Source organism: Triturus cristatus, chromosome 2_1, assembly GCF_964204655.1.
Source record: "Triturus cristatus chromosome 2_1, aTriCri1.1, whole genome shotgun sequence".
Classification (NCBI taxonomy): Eukaryota; Metazoa; Chordata; class Amphibia; order Caudata; family Salamandridae; genus Triturus; species Triturus cristatus.
The window spans coordinates 1133812669-1133837148 of record NC_140581.1 but is presented as its reverse complement, the minus strand read 5'-3'; the positions used below and the strand labels follow the sequence as shown (position 1 = coordinate 1133837148).

The 24480-nt window shown below is 44.4% G+C and overlaps 1 protein-coding gene across 10 annotated transcripts in view; it reads right to left on the bottom strand.

Annotated features, from left to right (window-relative positions):
* The window catches only part of WDFY3 (WD repeat and FYVE domain containing 3), a 1391721-nt gene that overhangs the window by 547357 nt on the left and 819884 nt on the right, over positions 1-24480 (bottom strand). For all 10 annotated transcript variants that reach the window (XM_085636566.1, XM_085636564.1, XM_085636563.1 and 7 more), the window contains one exon: positions 12550-12779. In XM_085636566.1, coding sequence (XP_085492692.1) covers positions 12550-12779 — 230 coding nt within the window. The remainder of the gene's footprint in view (positions 1-12549; positions 12780-24480) is intronic.

Below are 24480 nucleotides of genomic sequence, written 5' to 3'. Positions count from 1 at the left end.
TAAGTCCAGAAGAACAGTCCGGTAAGTCGTTTGAAAGGGACCCTATGTAGTATATGTTTCTCCCATAGGATAACATTACCACATTCAAGGCTCATGCCTCAAATCTGACAACTGTAATTTCTCTGTTTTTGAAAATATCTAACATGAAAAGTACTCACCTAAACCCAAAGATCTTGGTGTTTAAAACTATATAACAATTTGTGTTATTTGTACAAACTGGTGTCTGATTTCCTTTTTGGGTGTCTCTCATTTATTGACTGTGTGAGCAAAGAATGCATAACTCTCCCCTCTGATAAGCCTAAGGTTACTCGACCACACTACCATAAATAGTGCACATTGGGATTGTTAAAGCAAGCCCTAGTAAGGGATACATGGACTCTCTACATAGTGCATCTCACTTTGGTACACTATATAGAAAGCCAGCTTCCTACAACAGCAACAAATAAAATAACGTTTACAGCTTGGCAAACATACAGACTGGAACAAATACATACAGCACAAACAGCATGAAGGCAAAAACATCTTGGTAGTTAACAAATAACTAATTGGAAGCAGGTTCTAGCTCCAAACCTCTAGGGTAAGTAAGTGGGAACAAGAATCAATGGAAAGGCACATGGCATAGTGGGAAAGAGTAGAAGTCAAAAAGAAAATCCTTGGAGAATTTGGGCCTATGCCTGATCAACACTGGGATGACATGGTAATACTGGAGGATAACAAGCACTAAGAAAAAATCTCTGAACTGTGTCAGATATGAAAAAGGCAAATCAATACTCAGGAAATGGCGTAGTGAGCCTTTGGTTTCAGTCTAAGAGGAGTCTGTCTCACACTGGAATGCTTTTCGGTTTGAGAGTGCCTGAAACTCGGGAAGTTCCTGAACTTAAAAGACTATTTTGCCTTCAATAGGAGGCCAAACATGACGTGCTTTTTATCACATATTAAAAGGGTCCTAAATTCAAATATAGTCTGCCTGAGCCTACCTAAGAAGGAAGGCGCAGCTCCTGGACTGAACACAGCATCAATAGCTGACACTGTGCAAGATTCAAATCAGTAAAAAATTTAAAAATGGCTATCTATTGCACAGAAAGTAATAACTCCATATCAAGGTGAAAGAGCACCAGAGCCGGGCTGTAGTACTGACACCATTTATTTGTTTGCAGTTTTGTGAGGTGCAAACAAGACCCAAAGATTGACAAAGTGCTTCACACAAGAAACAGTTAAGATTAGAGAGGTAATATGCAATATGGTATAGCATAATACATCATCATAAAAACTTTATTTCGATCATATAGATCTTAAAAGTACATAGCACCTCACAAAAATAAAAGACATACCAGTCAAAAAATGCAATATATACAATAGAAGTGTAAAAGTAATTCATACAATACATTTGGCGCGCTTAATCCAAGGAGCATGCCAGTATTTGGCCAGACAAAATACAATTGTCCTGCTTGTATCAGTAGACAAGATTCTCAGCACCTCCAGATAGTGTCCGGGACCAACCAATCTGCACAATGGGATGAAACACTTGCCCCTCAGGTTTTGGTAATAGGAGCAAAAATAAAGCAAGTGGACTATAGATTCTGTACTGACTTTACAAGATCGGCAGAGGTTGTCCGAGGAGACATTACGTCTCCATTTACTGCAAAACAATTTGGTTGGCAGAGTCTTTTTTTTTTCTTTTTTTTTTTTATTCAAAATTTCCAACAGTTATCACCCCGCCCTCCCACCCTCCGGAGTCAGACAGATATACAGGCAAATTCCTTATGTTTGTAAAGACACAAATACATAGATAGAAAGGAATCGGTAACACATTCTTATTTAGCATACAGTTAAGGAGAAAAAAAAAAAAAAAAAAGAGCAAAGGAAAAAAAGTAACAGAATTTTTCGCAGTTAATCGTGAGCTAAGCTCCATTGCAAAAGTGGAGTCCAAATACTCAAACCCCGCTTGCGCCGTAGCTTGCCCTTGCGCTTATATATGGCAACCTCCAAATTAGACATAGCTAGAAGCCTGGCTAACCACTGTTGGAAAGACGGTGCTATAGGGTCCAGCCAAGCGGAGGCTATGCACAGTCTTAAAACCGCTATTGCGATAAAAATAAGCTCATTGCCGGGCCCAAGGTTATCAGGGTCATCGGCCCCTAATAGCATTATTGCACTAGTTAGTGTTATCTCTCTATGTAATATAATAGTCAAAAATTTCTCTATGTCTTGTTTTAGTGTTGTTAATCTAATGCAGGTAGCAAAAATATTAATAGAATCAGCGTTGGACATCATACATCTGGGGCAGCAGGTTCCCTTGCCACTCCCCCATTTAGCTATTTTATCTGGGGTATAGTATAGAAAAAAGCAGGTTTTGTAAAACTGAGCCTGAAGTTTGGTTGAAATGAGTATAGTATGCGAGAGGAGATAGGCATGGTTAAAACCATCGGCAGATATTTCTAGCTTATCCTGCCACTTCTGTGAGATTTTCTCCAAATCATCCGAAAACATGGTAATAAGAGAAGAGTAAACATCTCCTATAGTATGATTCCTATTATGTATAGCTATTTCCACTACAGATATTTCTTGACCTAAAGGCTTCCCCCTTAATTTGTGTGTAAGAAAATCCCTGATTTGTAGAAATTTAAAAAAATCACGCCAATCCAAATGATATTCATTCTTCAGGGTTTCGAAATATTTAATCCCAGATGGGCAGAAAAGACATCCTAATTGTACAATTCCTGCTTTGTTCCATCTATCTATACAAATATCTCTAAAAATAGCCCCCGGAAGAGTTGGATTATCCAGCAGGGGTGTATAGTATGACACTTGCCCTAGGCCTAGCATTTTCCTCACCGCCTTCCAAGCCTTAAACCCACTGTAGAGGGTTTTAAATTTGACCTTTTTATGATAATTATCATGTACATATCTCCATAGATACCCTCTACTTTTATTACCAAGAATTAATTGGAAGATAGACGGTGTACTATCTTTATACATTGCTTCAACCCCCGTATTTTGTAATAGCTCACTACTATAGAGTAGAACCGATGCCCAATAATAGGCTTTTAAGTTAGGGAGAGCTAGACCTCCTTTGTCTTTGGGGAGAGTAAGAAAGCTGTAAGCACGTCGAGGTTGAGAATATGCCCAGATAAAATTAGAGAACATACGTTCCATAGATTTAAACCAGTAACTATTGAATTCAAGGCAGATTGCTCTGAACAAATACAATATTTTCGGGAAGTACACCATCTTCACTGCATTCACTCTTCCAATTATAGACAGGTGTAAATTATCTAATCGACGTAAATCTTTTTGCATTAAGCCCATAATTGGTTTTAGGTTTATATCAACCATATCATCAAGATTAGAGGAGATGGTGATTCCCAGGTATGTAGCTTTTTCCACCACCCGAGAATCAACCATATTGCTTTTTTTATTTAATACAATCTGTGTCTTCCCGCGATTGAGTGTATAGCCAGAAACTAGGCCAAATTTACTAGCTTCGCTCTCAATGACAGACATAGCCATGATGGGGTCGGCGGTGACAATAGCTATATCGTCAGCATATGCTAATGTTTTGGTTGGAAATGATTGCAATACAATAGGTCTTATTTCCCTATTTCTTTCCAAACTTCGGATGAAGGGGTCAATGTAAATTGCAAAAAGCAATGGAGAGCATGGACAGCCCTGGCGTGTTCCTCGAGAGATTATTAATTCTTTAGTTAACGTTCCATTCACAAATACCACAGCTCTGGGATTGATATATAATTTTTGAACTGCCTGTATAAAACCTTCCCTGATCCCAACCTTAAGCATTGATCTCCACAAAAATTGCCAGGAGACCCTATCGAACGCCTTCTCAGCATCGAGAAGGATCTGTGCCATAGGGTCTCCTGCAACCTCCGTACCATCAAATAGGGTGATTACTCTCTGAATATGGTTAATGGTTGACCTCCCCGGGATAAAGCCGTGTTGACATTTAGCTACCACTTTATGCATAATGGGGGCTATCCTATTAGCTAGTATTTTTGAATACATTTTGGAATCAGCATTAATAAGAGTAATAGGGCGGTAAGAACCGAGTTGTTCTGGGGGTTTGTTCTTTTTAGGGAAGATAATTATTTTTGCCCTAGACCAAGAGTTTGGAGGTTGGCCACCTTTGAAAATATGTATGATTAATTCTAAAAAAAATTGTTTAATTTGCTCTAGAAATGTTAAATAGAATTCGGAGGGGATGCCATCCAATCCCGTAGCTTTCCCCTTCGGGAGATTTTTAATAGTGGGTAAAATTTCATCTAGATTAGGTGTTTCCTCCAAAATGTTCTGGTCTTCCTCTTCAAACTTTTCATAGTTGCCACAGTCTAGGTAGCTATCAACCTCGGATAAGCCCCCCCTACCATCTTCAGTATACAGGTCTTGATAAAATCGCCAAAAAGCTTCTCTGATAAGTTCTGGATCTGAAATATTGCCCTTGACGGGATCATGGATATCGCGTATCAAATTGGAAGTGGTTTGTTGTCGCATTCGTACGGCTAACTGATGACCCACTTGTTCGTTAACTTCATAGACCAATTCATTTCGTGCAGTTGCTTTTTTAACAGCTTTGTCAATAAAGATATTAGTGATTGCTGCTTTTGCGATTGCGACCTGGTTTTGAATTTTAGTAATTTCTCCTTCTTTTCTAATCCCATTTGTTACATTTATCAGCTCCTCTTCAGCCAGCCTAAGATTTTCCTGTAAACCCCGCATACTTTCTCTTTCTAGCTTATTAGCCCTTAATGAATATTGTAGTGTCTCTCCCCGAATCCCTGCCTTCAAAGTGTCCCAAACTACTTCAATTGAGGCGCTACCAATATTATCAGTTAAAAAGTTGGGAATCCATCTTCTAATATGGACACAGTAATTAAGATCCAACAGCAGGGAACGTTCAAAGGTCCAGGGTGTTGGTTCTACATTTTCAGATACTATTTCTAGGGTACAAACTAAAGGGTTATGATCTGATGATATTCGAGGCAGCTTCTCTATTTGACACTTAGATTTGAGTGAGTTTGACGTGAATATATAATCTATTCTAACATGTGTAGAGTGTGGATTAGAAAAAAACGTATACCCTGGGTCGCATGAATTAGATTTTTGCCAGCCATCCACTAACCCATGTATATCGCACATATTCTTCAGAGACCTAAATACTTTGGGTTTGCGGCCTTTATAGATCCAGTCCCTTTTCAAGGACCAATCTGATGGGAGATTAATATTAAAATCTCCACAGACTATTACGGGTAAAGGCCAATGTGCAAGCTCGTTAGAGATATCATCAAATACGGCAGGGTCATCACTATTAGCCCCATATAAGGCACACAGTGTTAGCTTCTGTCGTTTTGCATATTGGCATTCCGTAATAGCCCATCGGCCAAATTTATCAGTTTTAGAATGACCAAAGACAAACCCACTACCTTTTGCTAAGATTGCAACCCCCCGAACCCGTGCCCCCTGTGATGTTGCACACACCAACCGATACCCCAGTGTATTTAAGATATGGCTCTGAGAACCCTCAATGTGAGTTTCTTGGAGGCACACAATATTTGCCCCCCAGGTTCGTAATCCTATTGCAACTGTCTGTCTTTTTTTAATGTCATTTAATCCACAAATATTTAGGGATAATATTTTTAACATCCCCATAATTTTAGGTAGAGTAAGCTATAAATTGCGCCTAGTTTGACGAGAACCTGCTTATTGTGTTGTCTTTGCCCTTCCATATTGTCTGGTATATTTTCTCTCAATAATCCTAACCACCTGACTAACCTGTCTGACCCAGCCATTCGCCACCACCCTCCCCTTGCCCCCCCCCCCTCCCCACCCTCCACCATTCATGGAAGTTGCCTGGCCATCTTGGGGCCAGGCGTTTGACGTCCGTCATCCGAACCCGCATGAATCCGCTGAGTGTCCACCCCACAGTGAAAAGAGGGGCTATGGTAATTCTCTCTCTTTTTTTTTTCTCCCCCCCCCCCTTAGATACCCCCTCACGGCAACTTTAAGCAATCCAATCACCCCCTCCCCGAAACAACCATATAACCATATAACCCTTGACAGAGCTAGCTCAATTACAATTACAATTACAATTAAATTCATTGTTTGCGCCCTACAATATCCTTCAGATAGTTTTTAGCCTGTATCTGTGATATAAAACTTCTAGTAGTCCCTTGATAGACAATTTTGAGTCTGGCTGGGTTCTGAAGGTATACCGTTGCCCCCAGCTTCTGAAAAGGATCAAAGAGCTGTCGAAGTCTCCACCTGCGCTCCACCGTGGCATGTGCAAAATCGGGGCGAGTAAAGAAAGTTATTCCTTCGAAGGAGCGTTTATTGGTGGGCCTGGCCAAGTCATAAAGAGCTTGTCGAAGCAAAAAATTGCCAAAAAATAGCAGCATGGCCCTTAGATGTTGCTGAGCTGTCGGGGTGCGCTTACTAGGGAATAAAGGAAACCTATGAGCTCTCTGAACTTCCTTATTCCATTCCCAATCTTGTAATTCTGGAAAAGCCCCCTTAAGGAATGATATCATAAATCTCCTTGAGTCATCCTTTTCAATACCTTCTGGAATCCCCAGAAAGCGAAGATTATTACGCCTCTGCCGATTTTCCTGCTCCTCGGCTTTCCACATCAAGTCTTTGATAATACCATCATGTTCATCGCTCTGAATTTTTAACGTGGTGAAGTCCTTTTCCAACTGTTCAGTTCTTACTTCCACTGAAGCCATACGGTCAGCAATTTCGGCACATGTCTTTCCTACTTTCCGGACAGCTCCCTGTAATTTTTTTGCCGCCAGGCGAGATCTACGACTATCACTTTTAGCCTCTGCTTGGAAGCTCTTAATGGATTGCAAAATGTCAGTTAATGCTAGCTCTTTGTTCTGTTCACCGTGTTCATCCACTTTGAAGTTCTCCATAAGTGTTTGATTACCGGAGGTTGAGACGCATTTTGGGGAGAGAGTAAGAGGGGTGTCTTCATAGTCCCAGTTCAAATCTATTTCGTCTTCCTTATCAGTAGAATCGCTGTTTTCTTTAAGATGGACACGATTTCCCCCCCCCCCCTTTTATATTTTTTTGAGGTATGTTTATGCTTTGAAGAGTCAGTAATTGGACTGCTATACCCCTTAGCTCTCTCCTCCCCACTTGACACCGAGATACTTATATCGGATAATTCAGATTCCTCAGTGAGAGAGAAAAATTTATCCTGGTTGTCAGGCGTTTTCAGGATGTGTTCTTGTCGTTCATAGCTACTGGCTTGTCCCGAGATAGATATATTAAAAAGATCTGCAAGGGGGTTTAAACTGCCATTTATCTTGTTGTTATCGCACCGAGGAGAATCATTATCCTGTATCAAGCACCCTTCTGTCTGTATTGGTAAAGCTTTGGCCACGATGGGCAATGCGCCGCCTTGGGATTGAGATTGAGAATCGCTTGGAGCTTTTGTTAAAGGAAATTGTTGACTTTCTCTTTGCCCATTTTCACTTATCCCTGGTATTGCCTCAGTCCCTTCCTCATTCCCAGCTGGGCATTTTGTAATAGAGTTCTCTGCCCTTGCTGCAATACCAAAACTTGTAGTGATTAAGGGCTGCAAATTGCCATCATCTTTTATCAGACGTGCGGGGATTTTTTTTTTTGATGGTGGCTGTCTTACTAGATTCACTTTCGTTGCATTTTCTTACAGAGCCATCCATTATCTCTCCTTTCTCCCCTCTCTCTCCCCCACCTTTATTTATGCCTCCCAGGGCATCCGCCTTTTTCTGCCGACTTGTGGCCTGCCCGGTGCTCACCTGAGAGGTTAAGTTCTTTGTTTTGCCTCCTCGCAGTCCCTTCCCTGTCATGGTCGTCTGTAGGCCGCAACCGCAAAGGAAGAGCTGAAGCACAACCAAACCGATCTGCCCAGGATCTCTATTGCACGCTTCGGAGGAAAGGGTCCTTCGATCCCCTGTGTGCGAGCAAGCCGTGCAGCTCCCTCCACGAACAGCGCTGTGTCTCCGCTTGCTCAGAGAGACTACCGGAGCCGGAGCCAAACGGAACGCGCGCATGCCAGCGCGAATCCGGGATGCTGGAGCAGCGTGAACGTCCTCGCGGAATGAATGTTGGAGTTCCGATCTCGGAGCACCGGTGAAATTATAAAACAACGGATATCTGGAGGCTCTCCTGCGGAGCATTCCCAGCAGCTTCCTCACGTCGGGGGTAGGCTCTTTTTCGTCTTTTTACCCCATCTCTTGAGCCATGAATAGATTAGTTGCGGGGTAGCACTCAGTGAGGATCACAACGGTGCTGTCAGTCGGCCGCCATCTTCCTGAGGTTCCGATACCGGCCCATTTCCTGAGTGCCCATCAGTAAAAAATTTAAAAATGGCTATCAATTGCACAGAAAGTAATAACTCCATATCAAGGTGAAAGAGCACCAGAGCCGGGCTGTAGTACTGACACCATTTATTTGTTTGCAGTTTTGTGAGGTGCAAACAAGACCCAAAGATTGACAAAGTGCTTCACTCAAGAAACAGTTAAGATTAGAGAGGTAATATGCAATATGGTATAGCATAATACATCATCATAAAAACTTTATTTCGATCATATAGATCTTAAAAGTACATAGCACCTCACAAAAATAAAAGACATACCAGTCAAAAAATGCAATATATACAATAAAAGCGTAAAAGTAATTCATACAATACATTTGGCGCGCTTAATCCAAGGAGCATGCCAGTATTTGGCCAGACAAAATACAATTGTCCTGCTTGTATCAGTAGACAAGATTCTCAGCACCTCCAGATATTGTCCGGGACCAACCAATCTGCACAATGGGATGAAACACTTGCCCCTCAGGTTTTGGTAATAGGAGCAAAAATAAAGCAAGTGGACTATAGATTCTGTACTGACTTTACTGAGGTTGTCCGAGGAGACATTACGTCTCCATTTACTGCAAAACAATTTGGTTGGCAGAGTCTTATAGTGAAATTGTATAAACATTTTGCAAGCCAGAGGAGGAACGATTTCATCAATTGTTTCTTCATAGCTTGAGGTAGGCTTAAAATCTAAAAAAAATCCCTAGTCAAGGTACCCTTCAGATTCAGTGTTTCTTTCTCCACAATTGTTTCCCAATAGATCAATTTGTCCCTAGCCATGGATATTAAGGATATACTTTCAGGATTTGACCAATAAGCCTCCAGCCCTAATCGCCGGAGAAGACCTCTCAAAGAACTAAGCCAGGGGATCGAGGTTACCTGGGGTTGGTGCATAAGGCAAATCGTTGCTGCTCGATATGAAGCTAGCTCTTCAACGGACCACAAAGGATGCCAGAACATTATTAATTTATTAGGTAAGTTTAAAAGAGACCTTAAAAAGTAATTTTTTACAGCGGTAAGACAGTTTGTATTCCCACTACCCCACAGTTCTGCCCCGTATAGGGCCCCCCTTAAAGATTTGACGATATAGATTTCTAGTGCGGGAGCCACTTTCCTAGACACCGTTTTTTTCAGTATTTTGGAAATATGGGTAGTCTGCTTGATTTACATCAACTTTACATTGTCAATATGGGGTGCCCAATTTAGGTTAGGTGTGAGGCGGATACCTAAATAATTGAAAGCCGATACTTGCTGCAAAATGGAGCTTCCTATAAACAAACATCTTTTGTTGGGTTTTGCGTTTAGCTTGGCAAAGACCATGTATTTGGTGTTGGCCTCATTTAACACCAAACCCCGCTCGTTACAAAGCCTTATAAAGTCATTCAACAATAATTGGAGACCTTGGGGGGATTTGGAAATTAGTAGGGTATTGTCTGCAAAGAGGAGCGATGATACTCTTTCCTCGCCTATTTTAGGGCATCACACCCACCCCTATCCAAAAAATCAACCATACCATTAATAAAAAGTGAGAAAGGGGTGGGCGCGAGCACAAACCCCTGCCTCACATCGCGTTTGATTGGGAATTGCCCCGTTAATTTGTTGTTCGTACCCCATCTCACTTGGGCTGCATTTAATTTGTGCAATCTAATTAGAATTTCCAGGAGGTTGTGTGGTAGGCTCATATCTTTTAACCCTCTCCAGAGAGTGGCTTGTGGTACTAGATTGAATGCAGACCGGAGATCAACAAAGGCCACATATAATTTCCCACCCTTAATAGTCACTTCCTTATAATACAAACAGAGGAAGCGAAAAGTCTGGTCCACCGTGCTAATATTAGCACAGAAACCAGCTTGGTAGTCACTTCAAATACAGGGCTCTGTGATCCAGTCCTAGATTCTCACCAAAATCTGCTTGCAAAAAACCTTCTGGAGAGAGTCAAAAAGACTTATGGGTCTGTAACTAGGGGGATCAGCTCTATCACCCTTCTTATAAATGGGCACTATTTTAGCTAGATTCCAAAATGGTGGGATACCCATACCTAATGTGATGGCATTCGCTAGCATATTAATGTACAAGCCCCAGACAGTTGGATCCTCCCTGTACAGGTAATTTTGGATTCTATCAGGGCTGAGAGCTCTGGCGGGGACACATAGTTAATTGCAGTTTGTGTTTCTTCCTAAGAAAAAACTAGAGCATCTTCCGCTCCTAGTGGGCCTAACCCCCCCCCCCCTTCTATATGGTCTTCTACCTCTAGGTTGTCCACTGCATAGAGACGTTCGAAATGGGACACCCATTCTTCAGGCTGCACGGTGAACTCCATTATGGTCCTTTTAACATTAAGCCATTGGGCCACCTTTTTTCAAAAGGTCTTGGCATCTCTAGTTGTTAGTGCCCTGTGTAGAGAGGGTCATAGGGAATCTTCACAGTTTCTCCTAGCTAGCTCTATTGCTAGCCTATATCTGGCTCTGCAAGCCACTATCTCGGGGCGCATGTTAGATTTTACTGCCCGAACCAAATTCCCCTTCGATTTCCTACATTCCTGGTTATACCATGCTACATGTGGATCACTTCTCGGCTGTTGCTTATCTTTATCCAGATTGTGCTCCATACACGGTTTACCCAGCAGATCTCTAATCTCATTATATAGGAGTTTGTGGCGGTATAGCATAATACAATATAACATAGTATGGAATAATGTAACATAACATAACCTAACCTAGCATAGTAAACCATAGTATATAATATAATTAATGTTAAATGTCTGGGGAACCATTATGATGTGCTGGATACATAGGGTGCGAGGTATGAAATATATACGGTGGACACTCATGCCTGGAAGCAATGCAAATCTTTCAACTCTTTCTTGAGAAGATCAAAAGATGGTGCTGTTCTAATGGCTGGAGAGATAGAGATCCACTCCTTATATATCTTTCCTGAGAAAGATTGCTTGAGCAATTTTAATTTTTTTAATTTTGGCCTTTTCAGGAAGAGGCTGTATTTACTTTGATGGATGCAGTGTCCGCCAGATATAATCTGTTTTTGTGCAAGGGTAGTTGAGGGTCCTGAGAAACAGCTTAATGTATGATGCAAGCTGTGAATATAAATGCTCCTCGCCACCATAGGGAGCCATTTAGGATGGGTAAGAAGTTATCACATTATCTTGCTCCCAAAGACAAACTAACAGCGGTACAGAGGGTTGCATTAAGAGGACTGTGGGAAAAGGCAGTTTGGGAATACTCATATGAAGGAAGCTGCTATAGTCTACTCTAGACAGATGAAGTATTGCACGAATAACAAAGTCTGGTTCTGGTGTAGGAGTCAGAGTTGAAACTGAGTTCCCTGTGCATCGATGTGCACTTGCAGGCTGAGAAGCTGCCAGGTAGAATCAGGTCAGTGAGTTGGAAGGGGATAATAGGAGGAACTCAGTTTTGAGCAGGTTACATTTTAAGTCGTTTTCAACATGCAGTCTTCAATCTCCTAAAACAATTTACTACAAATTGGACATTACTGGGAGGATAGACTTCATATGCAACTGAGGTTATCAGCATAGAAGTGGTATGACATTTTAGTGCAGCTGATGGTAGAGGCTAGGGTTTGATGTAAAACTTGAAATGGGTGAAAGAGAAAATGGAGCTTTAAGGCACTTTTTGTGTGATCATAGCTGGTTTTGAAAGGTGGTTGCTTTATTAGGAGTTGGCAGCAATTATCCAAGAAAGATTTGAACCCACTGAGGACTCTGCAACTAATGCCACTTCAAATTTTGAGATGACTATCACAGTTCAGTGTAGAGTCGCACTTTAAAAGAAGGAACAGCAAAAACGTTTTAGTTTTTTTAAATTACTTGGAAAACAAAACTCAAGTGAGAACTGAATGTAGTTCAGAATGGGTGGACTTGATTCATGCAGGATGTACCCAGGACTACCATAGTTTTAAATTCTCATCTGCAGCATTTTGACCACCTGACTGAAATTTATAATGGTTTGGGAATAGAGAGGATTCTCACAATAAGATTAAACAAATGTGGATTCAAATAAAAGGTTTGTTTTGCCCTTGAAAGTTCCAATCTTTGGACAAAATAACACTGATAAAGAAGAATTATATAATTATGCAAGTAAATATCCTTCACATGTAACACAGCCACAAACATTACTTTACACCCAGAAAAGGCATGCTTTAAAAAGTTGAAATCTTACTTTCCCTCATGCAGGCTTAATAGACAATGTAAAAGGCAGCCAACAAACTCCTGGTCATGGTTCCCAGGTCCCAGAATCATGTTCCTGTTGACAGTGAAGATTCTAAGCGATTCCAGGAGGGTGACTTGCTGAGGAACCGTTCTATGGGCCCTCGAGAACTGGTACAAAATTGTCCTGTTCAGGTTGTGATACACTGCATCAAGTGACACTCCGTGGGCTCTTCTTTTAGACTGAAAATGTAATAACAAGTATCAGTGTACAGGAAACAAGTTCATAAGTAGAATTAAATGGAGTTTTGGGCTCAGGAAACGGTTTAAAGGTGAAGTGTAATACTACCAAAATAATTTAACAAGGTGAGCCAAAAAAACTCTTCGGCCTAGACACAGACCTCAATCTAGAAGGATCTACAATGTTGTTTCTAATGAACAAGCAAGCTACTTACCTTCGGTAACGATGTATCTGGTAGAGACATATGTTAGTTGTAGATTCCTTACCTTATCATAGAATAGAATTTCCCCCAGGTGTCAGTCTGCATCCGGAGATTTTTCTTCAGCAATACCCCTGCGCGTCGGCAGGTGGCATCGGTTGACTCTGCGTCCATTGTCGGTGTCCCTGGGATGACCTCGCGGTTCCTACTTAGATGCCGCCCATGTGTGCTGATGTCAGTTCTGACATGACTTTCCACACCAGAAGCACAGAGCCATCAAAGACACTGACCACTGGAGCGCCACAACTAGGACCCTGTAAGGGAGTCCCTATCCATAGAAATTAGTTCGCAGAGCAGGTGGGATGGGTGGGGCGAAAAGGAAACTACAACTAACATATGTCTCTACCTGGTAAATAGTTACCGAAGGTAAGTAACTTGTTCATCTTATAGAGACTGTTAGTTGTAGATTCCTTACCTTAGAATAGATACCATTGGCAATACCAACCACGGAGGAGGGTCTGCGGACCAAGTTCACATGAGAAAGTCCTGGATGACTGAACAGGCAAAATAGTTGTCCCTCCGGACTTGACTGTCCAGGCAATAGTGTTTGGTAGACATGTGCAGAGATGCCCACGTTAACGCCTGGCAGATATCAAGGAGTGGGACTCTGCATGCCAATGCAGTGGTTGCTACTGTAGTCCTAGAGGAATGAGCACGCAACGCCACTGGAGGATCCTTCTTAGTTAAAGCATAGCATATAATGCAAAGGACCACCCATCAAGAGATGGTACGTTTTTTAACAGCCAGGCCTTTCTTGGCACCCACGTATCCAATAAAGAGTTGATCATCCACCCGGAAATCTTTGGTGCGGTCAAGATAGAATGACAGCGCATATTTAGGGTCCAGGCGGTGGGTGCAGAGGCGGGAAAAAGATGGGCTAGGTGATAGATTGTTCTACATGAAATGGTGTAACCACTTTAGGAAGGAATGAAGGCCTCGTTCTAACCACCACTTTGTCCGGATGCACGGAGAAGAAAGGGGGCTTTGAAGATAGAGCCTGAAGCTGACTCATCCTGCGAGCAGAGGTGATGGAACAAGGAAGGCAGCACACAAGAAATGTGAGAACAAGATTCAAGTCCCACTGGGGCATTATGAAGGGAGATGGAGGAAACAGATAAGTAATGCCCTTAAAGAATCTGTTAACAATAGGAGATTTGAACAAGGATGGCTGATCTGGAAGCCGAAGAAAAGCAGAGATAGCTGCAAGATAACCTTTGAGAGTGCCCAGAGCAGAGCCCTGCTGGGCCAAAGAAAGTATATACAAAAAGACCTCTGAGGGAGGGACAGAAAGGGGATCCACAGCCTTTGCTGTGTACCATGCCACAAAATTGTTCCATCTACAGGCATATACCGATTTAGTGGTGGTCGAAAGCTGTCAACTGTCGCCGCTCAATCTCCACGCGAGGAGGTGGAGATTGGACAGGTTCGGGTGAAGCACCGTCCCCTGTTGCTGCGACAGAAGATCCTCCCAAAGGGGCAGTCTGATCGAGGATCGATAGCCATGCTTGGGGTACCAGACTCTTTGTGCCCAGTCCAGAGCCATAAGAATAACTTGGGCCCGGTCACGCTTGATCTTCTTGAGCACTCGGTGCAGAAGTGGTACAGGCAGAAAGGCTTAAGAAGGCCACAATTCCACTTGCGATGAAAGGCGTCGCCGAGCGAGTCCCACCTTGGAAACTCTGACACGAAATACTGCTGACATTGCACGTTCTCTTTAGTGGCGAACAGATCTAACCAAGGCTCTCCCCACCACTGAAAGAGACCTTGCACCACCTACGAATGAAGATGTAATTCGTGATCAACCAAGGTCATGCCCTGATAATCCAGCCATGTCCAGAGGCGGAAAGCCTCCACGACCCCACCCCGCCCTGTTTGTTGCAGTGGTGTTATCTGTGAACAACTGAACCACTTTCCCTTTGAGAGAGGGAAGGAATGTCTTCAGTGCCAGTCGGATCGCCCGGAGCTCCAGCAGGTTGATAAGGAGCCCGGACTACGCCGGAGACCAGATGCCTCTGATCTCTGCCTCTACCAGATGGCTGCCCCATTCCAGGAGTGAGGCATCTGTCACCACCGTTGGATCTAGTTGGGGAAGGGAGAGGGATCTGCCTCCGATCCCAATCTTGGTTCCTTAGCCACCACTGCAGCTGTTGTGCAGTTCCCTCCGAGATCTGAAAGATTGCCCACTGGAACTTCAGGTCCCACTGCAGAGCCAGCATATGCCACCTAGCATGATCCACCAGCAGGATGCAGGAGGCCATGAGGCCCAGTAGCCTCAGAGTCATTCTCACTGATATCTGGAATAGACGCTGAAACATCGATATCATAACCCAAACTTCCCAGACTCGCTGTTGAGAGGATAGGCCCAAAACTAAACTGTGCCCAGATCAGCTCCGATGAAAGGGAGCGTCTGAGAGGGAGTCAGGAGTGAAAGCAGCACGGTTATAGTGAACCCCAGCGAATGCAGGAGGTCCGCCATAGTCTGGAGGTGGGAGACGACAGCCTGGGGCGAGCCGGCCTTCATCAGCCAGTCGTCGAGATAGGGGAAGACCGGAACCCCTGATCTGTGCAGATGAGCTGCAATCACCGCCATCACCTTTGTGAACACCTGAGGGGCACTGGTGAGTCCAAAGGGAAGCACGGTGAACTCAAAATGCTCGTGAACCGTAGATAGCATCTGTGGGCTGGCAAGACAGGAATATGAAAATAAACATCCTGCGAGCCCTACGCCACCATTCAGTCTCATGTGTAGAGGGCAGGCAGGACTTGAGCTGACATGATTATACTGAACTTTTCCTTCCGGAGGAAGTTGTTGAGGGCCTGGAGGTCTAGAATAGGACGCAGGCCTTTGTCCTTCTTGGGCACAAGAAAGTTGCGGGAATAGCCACCACGACCTACTTCTGGTGCAGAGACCCTCTCTATAGCTCCCTTAGCAAAAAGAGCGGCGACATCCTGGAGGTGAAGTGCCAAATGATCCTCCAATAGGTGATCGGAAGACGGTGGCATGGAGGGAGGGGTAGCCTCGAAGGGGAGGGAGTAGCCCCTTCGGACAATTTGCAGAACCCACCTGTCTGACGTGATGGATTGCCAATGGAGGAGGTGATGGCGAATCCTGCCTTCAACTGGCTCAAGGTGGGCCTGGAACATCGGACAAGGAAGGTTTAGATGCAGTGGCGGGGGGGGGGGGGGAGATGGTGGACTGGCCCGCCTGCTGGCTCCCAGACCCGCCAGGAAGCTGGGTCCCACGTCCGGAGCCACGCAGAGGAGGACAGCTTGCGTGAACTGGTGGCTTGGTTGGGCCAGACGTGGTTGAGCGCCCCTTCTGTTGCCATGAAAGGGACGAAAAGAAGACTGGAGTGGACGGGAAGCCCAGTAAGGCCCAAAGATCTGGCCATAGATTGAGAGTCTTTAAAGCGCTCAAACGCTGAGCCTCCGCTGTTGCCAAAAAGACAACGCCATCAAAGGGGATGTCCATCAAGGTTAACTGGACATCCCCCGAAAATACATAAGTCCTCAACCAGGCGTAGCGTCTAAGGACTATCGACGTGGCAATCATTCTGCCCAGTGAGTCGGTGATATCCAGTCCACATCAAATGGCGGATTTGGCTGTCTCTCTCAACTGCCTGAGAGAGAATGGCCCGGGCGTCCTCCGGGCACTCAGGCAGTGGTACCACATGGTATGGGTGGAGAGACCCAAGAGGCACGCAGTATTCACCGACTGCAGTGCCAAGCTGGAAGAAGAGAACATTTGTTTCCCAAGATGGTCCAGCTTCTTGGATTCCCTAGCTGGAGGAGCAGAAGGGAACGCCCTTAGAAGAAGAGGCTTGGACCACCAAGCTCTCTGGGGAAGGGAGTTGGGTCTGGAACACTGGGTCGCCCGGGACCAGGCGATGGCGGCAGGCAATTGTCATCTCCACAGGAGCCCATGTGCTGGGCTTGGACCAAGTACCCAGGAGGACATCCGTAAGGGCTAAATTGAACGGCAATAGGGGTTCAGAGGAAGAAGCCGCAGGCTGAAGCGCCTCTGTCAGAAGGTTAGCCCTGACTGCCACTGAAGGGAGCTCAAGGCCAAGGACCTTGGCCGCCCTTCTCACCACCAATGCATAGGACGCTCCCTCCTCCATAGCCACAGTAGGGGGGAGAAAGCAAACCAGTGTCTGGAGAGGTGTCCAGACCACTGGCATCACCCTGGTCCTCTCCCCAGTCTGGTTCTTCTAGCTGGTCTGTTAAAGGGCCCAGCAACCCCTCCCCATCCTCATCACCACACTCTGGTCAATGGGGAACACCAGGGATGAACAGCGGAACAAAATACCCTCTCACGTCGGCCCAGCTCCATGTCCAAATCGAGGATGAGGATGGGGACAGCAATGGCCGGGGACACAACCGTCACCGGGGGCGTCGTCGTTGAGATCTGCGCAGGGAAGGTCAAGTAAGTAAGCCGGTGCCGATCCGGATCCAGGCCTGGATCCGCGGGGCCCCTCTGGTGCCGGAGCAGCCGGCATCGAAGTCCCAGGACCCCCGCCCGCTCCGAAGGGGGCTGCAAAAAGACGACGTGTAAGGCCTCGGAAAATTGCCTAAGTTGGGTAGGGGACACTCCGGCTCCCGGAAATGGTGGGACGTGTGGGGTCGTCCCTGAAGTAGGCACCGGATACGGAGCCTTCGAGCGACGACGCTCTGAGTCCTGCGTCACTTCAACCAACCAAAGGGGAGAAGGTGAAGAGCGCTTGTACTTCTTTGCCTTCTTGTGCTTGGACTTACCCGAGCACCTCGATGACTTGGAGTGCAGCGAGGAGTGGGGGCTCCGCAAATTGCCTTGTGACCTTCCTCTTGAACAAGACCGGGAGCGACATGTTCAGGTTCATGACCCGGCAGTCGGAGCACGACTTCGGGTCGTGGTCACGCTCCAGACACCTCAAGCACACATGGTGCGGATCCATCACAGACATCATCTTGTGACAGGCACTGCAGGGGTTGAAGCCGGTCCAAAGTAGGGACATCCCTCAAATGCTAGCAGTTGAAAACTCAAAAAAGAATTTGACAAAAAGTAGCAAAAAGCTAGCCAAAAACGACTAAGGGGTAGCTCTTTCCGGATCTGCGCTAAACTGGCGCGGAAAAAGAAAGAACTGACGTCAGCTCGCAGTCTCTATCAGATTACTATTCCCAGCATCTACATTAGAGAACCAACAATGATGAACAATAATATTATGGATCAGTGTAAGCAGGATGAGGAGGATTCAATTCATGATAGATGTAATAAAGTTTTGAACTGCACATTCATTAGAGGCCCAATTTAATTTTGTAGCTGCCTTTAATGCGGGCTGTTTTGTTGGTTGAATTTGTAGATTGGGGCTAATCACCCGTTAAGGTATCCAGGCACTAAGTAGGGAAGGCCTGGGGGGAGGAGGAGTCTCGTGTGGTTCGTTCTGAAGAGCCATGTCTTCAGTTTCCTTCGGTAGTCCATGCAGGAGGTGGGGTTCTGAGTTATTTCGGGAGGTTGTTCCAGGTCTTGGCTACAAGGTACAATTTGCCGCATGCACAGATGACGAAAGGTCAGAAAAAGTGTTGGAACCCTGATAAGGGCTCTGCACTCCATAGTGGAAAGAACAGCACTTGGGAAGTACTAATTTGTGCTAAAACCAAGATAGTAACTGAGCTTGAAGGATCTCAATGCAGTGGGTAGAGAGAAACACTGACAGAGCCAACAAACACGCCAATCTTGGAACCCACTCGGTGCACGTTCAGCCTGATGGTGGAAAAAAACAATCTGAATTGGAGTCAAGCCAATGCACAATGTACACTGAGAGGAGGAAACAAAGCACATCCTGTGGCTGGTGAGACTTCTTCGAACAAAAACAACTTGCAAAGCCTGAGCCCAACACTAGATGACAGTAGTAGCCTAAGCATGTATCTACAGCCACAAACGCTACAAACACACAAGGAAAGGAAAAAGATTTACGGGTTTGTTGGAAGCACCCAGAAGCAACAAGTGTCTGGGTGGCATTTATAGTGGCCCTCAGAGTAACAGTTGTCTATCCTTAAGTTTAAGGGCCATCTCTAGTTGATTCTCAGTGGCTTTGGGGCCAAAGGAAACATTTTGTGGAGTTTTCGAAGTCTGAAATTAGAGCAATATCTCACTTGTAAAATTCATACAATAGGACAACTAGATTATTGCCTGCCATACCGAGGAGAAATGCCGGCTAATTACAACACACAGGGAAATACTGGGATATGATGAACAATGAAGCTCAATTCAGTTCTAACCATACTAGATTTGGTGCAGTTTCAGACATAAGGGATGCTTAGTTTATTTTTATTTAAATAAGCTATTTTTGTCAAATGTTTCTTTCTTATAACCTTGGGTTATACTGCTGCCCTTTATTCTTGAGAAGAAGTCTAGAAGTATTTGTTTTAACTTCACACACCTCATCTATACCTCACCCTGAAAGCTGCATTACAGTGTGACAAAATCTGCACCTTCGATGTTTTTTCTTGAACATGCCATGACCAGATATTGGTCGCAAAACACAAATGCATTACATATTGATTTATTTGGAAGGGACTCCTACAACACACCCCTTTCAAATGCCAAATTGGTAGGGGGTTGAAATCCCATTTTAGGAGTTAGTAAAAGTTTAAAGGTTCCTAAAATAGGATTAGTACATTAAAAAAAAAAAAAAAGTATATTTTCTGTTTCAAATGCCAAATCACAGGGCTTGAGGCGTTAAAAATTATTTGTACATCTGGCACAATGTTTCTAGGGGTTACTCTATCTGTAGAGCTTCACCATCTGAATCTCCTCAAGTGCCAGCATGGATCTGGAAAATATGAAATAACTCTTCTGCATCGGCAGGTGGGGCATGAGTCCAACTGGAAGGCAGTGCCTCCCTAGATGTGACTTCATGGAGCCCTTTAAGGCACTACTCCGCACTCTGACATCTCTTCCCATCCTGTTTTTGCACTCCTTTAGAAACAAGGTGCGATAGAAGCAGTTCACAGAAATACAGAGCATAAAACTAACTTGTATTCTTATTAAATATATTCTTATTAAATAGGATCCTCTTCAGAACAGGAGGAGGTTGGCCAGTAAGGAAAAAGCAGGTAGAGTATCCACCAGAAACATTTTATTAAAGGTTTGTAACTTATTCTTCTGATGGATACTCCTAGCTGCAGATTCCTCACCTCATGAATCCCTGCCAAAGCAATAAACCAAGGCAGAAGGCGTGAGGAGGAACCCAGGAAAGAATTGCTTATTAAATCAGGCAAGCAAACAGTACTGCAGGTTTAAGCCGGCAACAACGACAAAATGGCAAATAACAGAATGAACCATTTCTAGTAATCAAGTGGACATTCATGCTGACAGCACATAAGGAGAGGAGAATGAACCTATCACACAATGAACCTATCACAACCTGGTGGCACAAAATGCACAACAAAAGACAAAGTGTCAACGCCAACAGCATTCCAAGAAGTCATATCACTCTAGTAGTAAATAGATTTTTCTTCTTTTGTGTTTTTAAATGTATTTAGCAGTGAAGAACGAAAACAGTCCGAGATATGTCAACAATGAAAGCCTGACCGAGACAATAATACAGACATAAAACTGGGAAATGCAAGGCAGATATTCCTCCCATAAGTCTCCTTTAGTCTACTGAAATGGAGATTAAAAATATGCAGGAACAGAAAACTACCAAGGTAGCAGCAATTTGACATCTGCCTGAAATTAAGAGGAACAGCATCCATCACATAGCCCAGAAGAGCTGGCACATAATAAAATAAATGCAATGCAACCTAGGCACAGAAATAACTAAATCTGTGCAGGTGGAATCAAGGATCAGACTATAGGCATGATAATCAACATCGTCTTTGAGAAGACAAATACCAAAAACATAGTCTGAAACATAATTAAGCTCCTACACAGGCAGGAGCTCTGCACTTCAACAAGATGAAGAGAAGTATCTGAACATCTGTCCTTCTGCAGGTTGGGCAAAAATGTTTGCAACATCTACCAAACAGCCCCAAGTCATTACTTTCAAGGATCAGCTAGTAAGGACATGTTGACAAACTTCCTACATGTCCTAATTTTAAAAAACATGCACCCTGCCTTGTGGGCTGCGAGACTTATATACAGTGTAATTTATTAACATTTAAAAGTACGGTTTTGACCTGTTGAAAGGTTCATTTTAACAGGTCAGATTACAGTTTTGACATTGCAACTGTCAGGCTACATGGTAAGCTTGAAACTGTTTGCACTGCCACTGTAAGGGATAGCACAATTGGTGCTGCAGTCCACTCAAAGTATTTAACTTAAGGGCCTGGATACACTTCGTACAATATACTAGTGACCGATAGGCAAATTAAAACCACCAATTAGGATTATGGCAAATTGACCTTGTCAAAAGGGAAAGCACAGCCATTTTGGCACTGCTTAGCAGGGGTAAGGTGTGCAGCGTTCTCAAACCAGCAAACATATGGGGCCCAGCATAAGGTAAAAAAACTGAGGTGACCACAAAGAAAAGGTGGATTTCCTACAATTCCCGTCAACTTCATCCATATACTTCCTGGACAACATGAAAGGAGAGAATGGCCAGCCCCAAGACTTATAAAAGCGCAGACAGATGTAGATGGATGAGAAGATGAGAATGGCAGATTGCCTGGGGCTGGTCAATGACAATGAGCAAACTCAGAGGCCAACCTGTACAGAAACTGCTCTAATCCAAGTAGACAAAACTGAATCTCGAAACATCTCATTAGACAGAAATAAAGGTTATGATGCTGGGTGACAGACAGCAAATTTTTGTCAAAATATTGTGCAAAGGCTAAATAAAATTACACAACCTCAATCATCTTGCTCAACACTACCTTAAGAAACATGAGGTCCTCAAAACGGACTGCTGAGTTGAAATCAGGAGTGACTGAGCCAGAAACATTCAATTTGTCTAGGTTCTGGATACCCAAGGGAGGAGCCTCCTCACAGTAAGCGCAGAAAAAGAAAAAGTCTGCTTTCTCATTAACATTTTGAGCCCTAGAACCATTAACTGAGACCAGAGCAAGACTCCTTTACTTATCAAAGGTTCTATAGAAGCTTGCTTTCTTACAAATTTGAAAATGTGTTAAGCACAATAATCTTATAGACACTCAATAAGACAGTTTCTGACATGGGCATGACACAGAACTACTTTTCTAGATGACCTACAGCTGTTGATGGATGTTAGAGGCCCAGGGGCTTGGTTATCCTGGATCTTTTAACACAATGAACAAGTTACTTACCTTCAGTAATGCTTGTTCTTGTAGAGACGATCTACCAGCAGAGTCCTCATCCTAATATATTTACCAGGCATCAGACTGAACCTGGAAAATCTTGAGCAGTACCTCTGTGCACCAGTAGGTGCTGTCGATCGGATCCTCATTGGAAGTGACATGCACGGTGCCTATATAGAAGCCACCCCGGAACGCTGACATCAGTTAAAATCCTAACTATTTCCATGCCAAAAACACAGCGCCACGTCAAACTTATTTATTGATCAGTGTGCAGAATCTAACAGGATGTTAGGGTGAACAGCCCAGGTTGAAGAGCAGAGAGGATGGAAGGGTTGGTGCGGAATCTGTGGTTAGACAAAGTCTCTACCAGAAAAAGTGTTACCAAAGGTAAGTAACTTGTGCTTCTGATATAGACTTCTAACCACAGATTCCTCACCTTAGAATAGATACCCACGTAATACCTCCCTGACTGTGGGTCAGTGAAGGGGTTTAGAGCCGAAAGTCCTGGAGGACCGAATGAGCAAAATGCCAACCATGATGGACCAGACTGTCCAATCATTAGTACTTCAGGAACGTACAGAGGGACTTCAACGTGGCAACTTGGCAGATGTCCAGGACGAATATCCCATGGGATAATGCAGTAATATCAGCTTTGGCCCCGCTGGAGTGAGCCTGCAAGCCCTCAGGGGGTTCCTTCTTCCTCAGTGCATAGCAGATTTGTACACAAAGTTCTATCCATCTGGAGATAGTTTCTGTACAGCCTTGCCCTGCTTCAGTGTGGTGCACCCAATGAAGAGCTGATTGTACACCCAATGACCTTTAGTGTGATAAATAAAGAATGACAGAGCTCTTTTAGGATCCAAATGATGGACTGTGTGCAAAATGACTCAAATGAAACGGAACGTATAAGAGAGGGAGTCATGTGTGACTTTGGTATGTTGATAGTGAACCACAGTGAATGCAAGAGGTTCTTGTAGTCTGTAGGTGGGAGAGGACTGCCTAAGGTGAGCCCACCTTCTACAGCCAGTCATCAAAGTAGGGAAAGACTGCCCTAACCTCAGCAGATGAGCCACAACCACCACCATAGCTTTTGTGAATACCACAAAGGTGAGTGGTGAGATCAAAGGGTAGAACAGCGAACTGGAAATGCTCATGGCACACTGTGAAACACAGGTAACACTTGTGGGCCAGCGGCACAGGGTTGTGGAACTGTGTCTTGCAGGTCCAGCTCTACCCTCCAGTCTCCAGGATCCAGGGCAGAGACAGCATGAGCCAATGCAAGTATCTTAAAATCCTCTTTTTTCAGGAAGGTGTTGAAAGGGCGCAGATCTAGTATAGGGCAGGGTACTCCATCCTCCTTAGGCACCAGAAAGTAGTGAGAATAACATCCATGCCCTACTTCTGGCTCAGGCACCCTCTCAAAGGCTCCTTTGACCAAAAGAACCCGCACTTCCTGATGAAGCAAGGAAAGAAGGTCTTTCGTCAGCTGCTCTTGGGATGGTGGGAGTGGTTGAGGTGCTTCAAAAAAATGGTAGAGCGTACCTCTTTTGCACAATCTGAAGCACCCACATGTCAGATGTAATCGCCAACCATTTAGGAATGTGGTGCCTGACTTTGCCAACAGAATGGCTGTGCTTGATGGAGGGTACATTAAAGGCGCTTGGAGGCTGCGGCAGCCGGAAGGTCAGGGGACTGGGGATTATGCTGGAACATCCTTTCTGGGTTACAAGGGGCTGTCTTGGAAAAGACAGAGCAGGATGCTGAACTAGGTACAGCTGGTACTGAGGGCACCCAAGGTTTTACTTCCACCTCTGCAGTAAGGGTGAAAGGACTGCTATGGCGGCTGGTCGACACAGAAAGGCTAAGGGATCTCGCAGCAACCCTGCTCTCGTGAAAGCGTTCGAACACCGAATCGACCTTTTTGCCAAATAGGTGAAAGCCATCAAAGGGTATGCTAATCAGTGAATACCCCCCCCCCCCAAAAAAAAACTCAGTAGAATTAACCAGCACCACTGTATAAGCCATGGCTCTACCCAGGGAGTCCATGGTGTCCAGTTTGCACCGGATGGGAACCGTCCGCCAAAGTTTAGTTGAGGATGGTACAGTCTTCCTCAGGCAGCATGGAAAGCAGCTGTGCAACCGAGTCCCACAATGTATGGGAATATTGGCCCAAGAGGCATGCGGTGTTC